Here is a 7779-nt window from a genome sequence, read left to right as displayed (position 1 = left end):
TATACCACCGTAATAAATGTTTATGATATGAAAGCAGAGCAGGACAAACACTAACTTTGGCACCTCTGATCCGAAGGGGAAACATATAAAATAAGTGTTATCATGTTTGCCCTGACTGAACAGGGGGGTGGATGCCCAATGGTGGCTGGAGAAGCCAAGGCATGCACTTCCTAGATGTAAGACCCAAACCCAGCAACACAGCAAAGAAACCCACTCTGGATCCCAGCTACTCTCCTGATGGGCCATTATAGGCTTCATTGGCCTTAAAGATCTATCCTCAGTAGTTTCTCCCGTGTCTGTCCCCTCTTTATTATGCACCCAAACCTGAGTGCACAAGTCCACCCAGTCTAAGACCTGGCAGGAAAATGAATCCTTTCCCCGGTCTGCCAGCTGAGGCCACTGCCTGACTCCCTGTTCTCCCATCAGCTGACACATGGCCCTTCCTGTTGGCCTGTTGCAGGTGCAGAAGGATGAGGGGGGAGAACATCACCAAGGTCAGTACGTTCATCCTGCTGGGCTTCCCCACCGCCCCTGAGCTGCAGTACCTGCTCTTCCTCCTCTTCCTGCTTGCCTACCTCTTCGTGCTGGTGGAGAACCTGGCCATCATCCTCACCGTCTGGACCAGCACCTCCCTCCACAGGCCCATGTACTACTTCCTGGGCTCCTTGTCTTTTTTAGAGATCTGGTATGTGTCAGACATCATCCCCAACATGCTGGACGGCTTCCTCCTGCAGAGGAAACGCATCTCTTTCATTGGCTGCATGACTCAGCTCTACTTCTTCAGCTCTCTAGTGTGCACAGAGTGTGTACTCCTGGCTTCCATGGCCTATGACCGCTATGTGGCCATCTGCCACCCTCTGCGCTACCAAGTCATCATGACCACGGGGCTGTGTGTCCAGCTTGTGGCTTTCTCTTTTGCTAGTGGCTTCACCATCTCTGTGATCAAGGTCTACTTTATCTCCAGTGCCACCTTCTGTGGCTCCAATGTCCTGAACCACTTCTTCTGTGACATCTCCCCCATCCTCAAGCTGGCCTGCACCGACTTCTCTACTGCAGAGCTGGTGGACTTCATCCTGGCCTTCATCATCCTGGTGTTCCCTCTCCTGGCCACCGTTCTCTCCTACGGACACATCACCCTGGCCGTGCTGCGCATCCCTTCAGGCACAGGCCGGTGGAGGGCCTTCTCCACCTGTGCCTCCCACCTCACTGTGGTCACCTTCTTCTACATGGCCATGATCTTCATGTACGTGCGACCCCAGGCCATCGATAGCCGGAGCTCCAACAAGCTCATCTCTGCTGTGTACACTGTCCTCACACCCATGATGAACCCTTTGATCTACTGTCTGAGAAACAAAGAATTTAAGGATGCTGCGAGAAGAACTCTGGGGTTGGGTAGTATTCCTCAGTAGACATTCAGTATTCTCAAGTGTAATTCAAATAAACCCTATTATGCTACCCAATTCTATTTAACATTTTTCAATAAAATTTAACAAACCTGCAAAACTACCTCCAGTAATGAGCCTTCATCCAAATATGTTTTCTGAGTGGGAACACACTCCCAGGTAGATGAGCCTCACCACTAGTAACCATCTGTATCAAGAGAACCACTATGCTGGTCTGAATGCCAGAGAGTAGCCTGGGTATCGTGAGCGTCATTAATGTAATCATTAAGCACTTATACTTGCATGTTCTGCTTTGGCTCGGCAATGTGTGTGTGGGTGTCTCCTGTCTTTGCCTGTAGCAATCCATGCGTTGTTTCTCACTAGTATTCACACTGCATCAGCATGCAGCTCTGTGTTTTGCTCTTGGATGACAGGGTTATGGATACTGTCTAGGATGTGGGATGCTGCAATATGCAATCAAGGTAGCATAAGGTATATGTACGGCCAGGTTCAGCAGAAACAGCAAAACTGTTTTCCAGACCGTAGGTAGCTGTTTTACTCCCATTCACAGTATAGGAGGGTCTCAGTGGGTCCAACCACTGGGCAGCATCTAGTGTTGCTCATGTTTCAAGTCAGCCTTTCAGCTGGGCTCCAGAGGTGTCTCACAGTGACTTAAACTTGGTTTTCCAAACGCAAATGGTGTCCTGCTGATCTCGACACAGTTTCTCACTGTCCATTTGGATAGGATCTCTCTGATGAGCCTTCCACATCTTCTGCCCATTTTCACACGGGCTCTCTTTCTATACCATCTGCACTCCCTGTCGGATCTCAGCCCTCTGATGCAGAATCTTCTGGTTAGTTATATGCTGTGACCTCATGGCTCTTACAATGAAGAAAAGTTCTTTAATGTCCAATGTGTACATTTCATCTTATAGAGATTTTCTGTTTAGGAAATATTTGCTTCTCCTAAGTTCATGGAAATATTCTCCTGTGGCATTCTAGAAGCTTTTTGTTTTTAGATATTTAAATCTGTAATCCATCTGAAATTGAAACCATTTTCCAAAAGGACCAAAAATCTGTCTAGCACTCACCCACTGTTTGAAAGGTCACACTCTTTCCTAGGTATTGTCACCCTTTAATAAACCAAATTGCTGAAAACATATAAATGCTTGTGCTTCCACCCAGCTGCCTCTTTGTTTCTACCTGTTGTTGGGAGTCAGAGAGACCCAAGACTCTATCAGAGGCTCTGATGAAGGGCAAAGGGATGTTAGTTCTGTGTCCTTGTGCAGGAGTGGACTTAGCAAGGCTGATCTGGGGCTCAAGCCAGCACCTCAAAGGAGTCAAGGCTGTGGTTTCTGGGAACCCAACTCCTCTCCCTGAGCTGAGGTTATCAGTTCTAAAGTGGCTGTGTCTGAAGGATCCTGCGTTCTCTTGCCAACACAGTCTGGCTTAGCTTTCAGTTGACCTTGACCATATGCCTCCTGCAAATAGTATATAAGATACTACATTAATAAACTTAAGTAGCCAGCTTATGTAAGGCCTCCCCAGTCCATCCAGGTCCCAGGCTTCTCTCTCCTCTCTTCTTCTCTCTTTGCTCTTCTCTCTCTCTCTCTCTCTCTCTCTCTCTCTCTCTCTCTCTCTCTCTCTCTCTCTCTCTCTCTCTCTCTCTCTCACACACACACACACACACACACACACACCTCCTCAGGACCCTGCCACTGAAGAAGGAAGGAGGACCTAGTCCAGGTTACCCCGCTTCTTCGTGCATCGGTACTACAGGGCTTTCCTGAATGTGGCCTTTCATGTACCATGATGTCCATTTGCATGCCCTCCATTCGTGTGCTTCTAGGCTAGGTTGCCTTTGTTTCTCCGAGGGCTTCCTGAAAGGAGAAGTTACACAACCGAGAACCTGCTTGTCAGCATCAGCAGAAGAAAACCCTGTGGGTTCTTATTTGTGGGATCGTGTTGAGTTTACAGATTAATTCTGAGATGAATGTTATCCTCATAACTTTGAGATTTTTTAATCAAAAGATAATGAGCACCTGTCTTCTGGAACAATTTCAATTTCTTGGTTAGCTTGATTAACAGTCCTTCTTTCCAATGCTTGGATTTCTAAAAATTCTAACACAGAAAGTATCTCTTAAGTTTAAATGCTAAATTTCTGTTGATCTATTATTCTGCACACAATATAATTTCAAACTGTCTTTTAGGGATAATGGCAGATTTACAAAATGCTGCAAAGAGATATGCCAGGCAATCCCATGAGTCCCTTCCCACTAGAGTTATCTTGAGTGACTAAAGTATAGCTCAGTGACAGGACACTGATGCTGGCATATCCTACAGAACTACAGTTCCATCATGTATCCAGACTCCTGTGTCACAGAATGTATATGTTTGTGGTGACTGTAGACACAGTGTAGCTAAGCAGCAGAGCAGTTTCATTGCCAGTCGAAGATATCTGGTGTTGCTGACTTGCAGCCACACCCTCACATTGTAGCCTCTCCTCTCATTTTATTTCAGCACATAGTATAATACAAATAGAACCCCATCCCTTGACCTTTGGAGAGTGCCACCGTGCCCAATCCTGGACTATTTCTAATGTGACTTTAAAGAAGCTATATATTCTAGACACAGATCTGTTGACAAAGATGCCCTTCGTGAATATTTTCTCCATCTGTAGTTCATCTTCTCAGTCCTACAAGAAGGTCTCTGGCAGAGCTGATGTTTCTGGGTTTGAGGAAGTCTACTTAACCTCTTTCCTTTGATAAATTATACATTTGATATCGTTAAAAATTATTTCCTTACTCCTACACCCAAAATGCTTCTCCTGTTTTATTTTTTTTCTAAAAGCTTTGTAGTTTTACATATTACATTCAAATACAGGATCCATTTGTTAGGTTGAGTTTTTTGTTTTTTGTTTTTTAAGGTTATTGAAGGTTCATTTGTTTCCCCCATGTCCAGCCAATCGATTTCACACTATTTGCCACAGAACTGTGTTTGCGCCACTGTAGCAACAGCTGAGAATACTTTTTGCTGATTCGTCTGTGGAAGCTCTTTGTTTTGTTGGTTCTTGTTCTGTGAACACCAGAGCCCCATCACTGCTACATGTTCTTGATTTGTATCAGCATGTAATAAACTTCAATAATGGAAAAGTAATTCCTCCGACTTTATTCTTTTTAAATTCATTGTGGCTAATCCAGAATCCTTATATTTCTGCAATTTTATAAAGCTTGTGTCTGACCATTAAAACATCCTTTGTGGAGGCTTTAGTGGGACCCATTAAACCTATAGATAGCTTGGGAAGACTTGACATAGCATGTTTCTTCTGATATGTAAACACACACACACACACACACACACACACACACACACACACACCCCTTCCTATTTTCCAGGGCTTTTTTAGATTTCTTACATCAGTGTTTTAACCATTGCAGCCTATGGGTGTGTTATGTTTAATATAACTCAGGGTTACAGTTTACTCAGACCAAGCACAAATTTAACTCCATCTGCTCCTCAGCTCTGACTTCTACGCTGTCAGCAGACAGAATACTGTAATTCTGTGTGGCGTTTTGTGTTGCACAGCCCAGCTAAATTTGCTTATTCATTCTAGAGGCTTTTATGTCATCTTCTTTGGGGCTTCTGAATAAAATTCCTATTATCTACAAATAGTTTCATTTCTTCCTTTCCTATATGTATTCCATTTATATCTTTTGTACTTATTTATTATGTGAGTTAGGGATTCCGTGGCTCTGCTGAGTAAATGTAGGGAAAGCAGAAACCCTTGCTTTTTATTCAAAAGGCAAATCCCATTCTTTTTCTAGTCATATGATGTTAGTTCTAGGGTTTTCTGGGCATGCTTTCCGAATATGAAGCAGTTGCCTTATAGTCTTTGTTGGAGCAGATGTGCTCTATATTACAAATGAGTATTGAGTTTTGTCAAATGCTTTTCCTGCATCAGGCATTGGATCACATAGATTTCTTTTGCTTTAATTTGATTTTAAAACATCAGCTGGCTTTGCATCCTTTGACTATACACATTTGCTTATGGTGCACTACTCATTCTGCATGTCGCTGGATTCAGTTTGCTGATGATTTCGTAATGACTTGTGTGTATAAGGGATATGGATCAAAGGAGGTCTTAACTGCTTTGTGCTGTGTTTGACAGACATGGCAGCAGAACGTGTGGTGGTAAGCATTACTCCTTCTGTTTCCCAGAGGAGATTGCACACATTTAGTATTATATATTTATGTATTAAGTAAAATTCTTCAGTAAAAACATGTGTTTAGGAATTGCTCTTTTGGTTAAGTGGTTTTTAAATTACAAATTCAATTTCTTCAATGTAGAACTACTAAAGTTGTCATATAATTGATATATGAAGGCTTACGTATGACTTTTTCCTTTTAATGACTCAAAAAGGTTATAGTTTTACAGAGGCTACTTCGTGCATGTAATAAATATACTTTGCACATTTCCTACTCCATTTGTTCCCAGTTTCCCTTCTACTTTTCTATCATCAGTATATAAATGATTTTATCTATCTATAAACTCTAGGACCCACAAATAGGAAAAAGGATGAGATATTTGCCTTTCTGACTTAATTTGTTTAAGATTATTTGTTAATAATCTCATTTCATCCTTTCCCCCACCCAAAATAATATAATTTCAAGATTCTTCATAGATGAACAAAACTTCTTTTGTATACCTAGCACAATTTCTTCATTCATCTGGCTGGACACTTAGGTTGGCTCCATAACTCAGCTATTGTGAGAAGTGTTGCAATAAACATTGAGGTGCACATATTTTTGTGACATGTTGACGTGGGATTTTTGTGTGTGGTACAAGTTGGCCATATGGTAGTTTTATTTCCAGTTTTTGAAGAATCTCCATACAGGCTAGCTTAGCATTAATGTGTGTGTGTGTGTGTGTGTGTGTGTGTATGTGTGTGTGTGTGTGTGTGTGTATTCATTCTTTGTTGTCGTTCACATCCTCACCAGAATTTGTTGTTACTCGTTCTCTTCCTGACTGCCATTCTGACTGGGGCGAGGTGAAATCGCAATGTACTTTTAATTACATTTCTTTGATCAGTAATGTTTTTAAATTTTCACATGCTTACGGGCCACGGGTGTTTCATCATTTGAGACCTCTCTGCTCACTTCTCTGGCCCATTTATTGAATGGGCTGCCTGGCGTTTAGTTAGTTCTTTGTATATAGCAGACATCAACTGTATGACAGGTACATAGCAAGCAAAGGTTTTCTCCCATTTTGTAGGCTATCACATCTCTTAATTGTTTCTTTTGCTGTGCTTAGAAGGTTTTTAGTTTCATGAAACCACTGTTTTCTATTGGTTTCTCCTCTGCTTTTCTTCCACCTTTCAATGGATACTTTGTACATATCCTTAAATGAATTCCATATTATTTGCTTATATTTGGAGACTATCATTTTTGCAGTGTTGTTAGTGGTGAATCTAGGTGTTGCAATATGCAGATAAATTTACAATACCTGCTGTCAAGCTGATTCACTACTCCTAGTGCTGGACCAAACATTACTTTCATTTAGATTCTTCTAGTGCACCCCCATTTTCTAAATATGATTATTCTATTTCCTGTATACACATGAGGTATTACACTGATGATGCTACAGTCTCGTTTCGGCCACCAAGTGTGGTTTTAAAACTCCTTCACTGAGGGGCAGCTATGAAACGTCCATTCTTTTACTCTGTCTTTCTGATGGAGTGCCCGGCCTTCTGCTGTCATTTGGTAAGCTCCCCTCTCCCAACAATGATTAAGAAAAGTCTTTCTGGAGATGAGAGCTGCCATCCAAGTTGGCTTATTCTTCCTCTGAGTGGCCGTGGAGTTCCCTCAAGAGCTCCAGGAGAGCTTCAGGCCCCATCAAGAAACTCACTGGTCACAAACCTCCAGGGAAAATAAAATGGGTGGAAATACTCCCCAGGTCATTGGTTGAAGCTTACGTCATCTTGGTCTTAAAGTGACACAAAAAGAGTCCCTAACTAAAAAATCACAGACCATTACCCTTCATGAACATGCGAAGGTTTCTTTTTAAAAGTTCAAGTACAACTCATTACTATAAGATATGGGAGTGTGCAATACAGGGATTCAAGGCGCATTAAAAAGTCAATATTTTAAAATATCTCACAGTTAACTCACAGTAAACCTGGGGCTGCAGCTTAAGTAGCACCATGAAGGTGCATGCAAGCTAATGGCATACGCCGTTTTTTCATGGTGCCACCAGCTGAAGTTGTCCAACATGCAGGCCTGTCTTAGGACAAGAGGTCCTATGGTCAGGACGCAAGGGGAACGTGGAGAGGGCTCTCCCTCTGATCCCCAATACACTGGAAAGGACTCTGGGCTTTCTAGAAATCCAGAAATGCAGGAG

At 42.5% G+C, this 7779-nt stretch overlaps 1 protein-coding gene across 1 annotated transcript; it reads left to right on the top strand.

The window, feature by feature from the left end:
- The first annotated feature begins 470 nt into the window (after positions 1 to 470).
- Positions 471 to 1457, top strand: LOC127196191 (olfactory receptor 6B2-like). Its single transcript, XM_051153738.1, has one exon. The coding sequence runs from the start codon at positions 471 to 473 to the stop codon at positions 1407 to 1409; it is 939 nt and encodes a 312-aa protein (XP_051009695.1). The 3' UTR covers positions 1410 to 1457.
- The last annotated feature ends 6322 nt before the right edge of the window (positions 1458 to 7779 follow it).

Source organism: Acomys russatus, chromosome 12 (assembly GCF_903995435.1).
Source record: "Acomys russatus chromosome 12, mAcoRus1.1, whole genome shotgun sequence".
Classification (NCBI taxonomy): Eukaryota; Metazoa; Chordata; class Mammalia; order Rodentia; family Muridae; genus Acomys; species Acomys russatus.
Note: the sequence above shows the minus strand (reverse complement) of the source record. Positions and strands in the feature narration are given on the sequence as shown.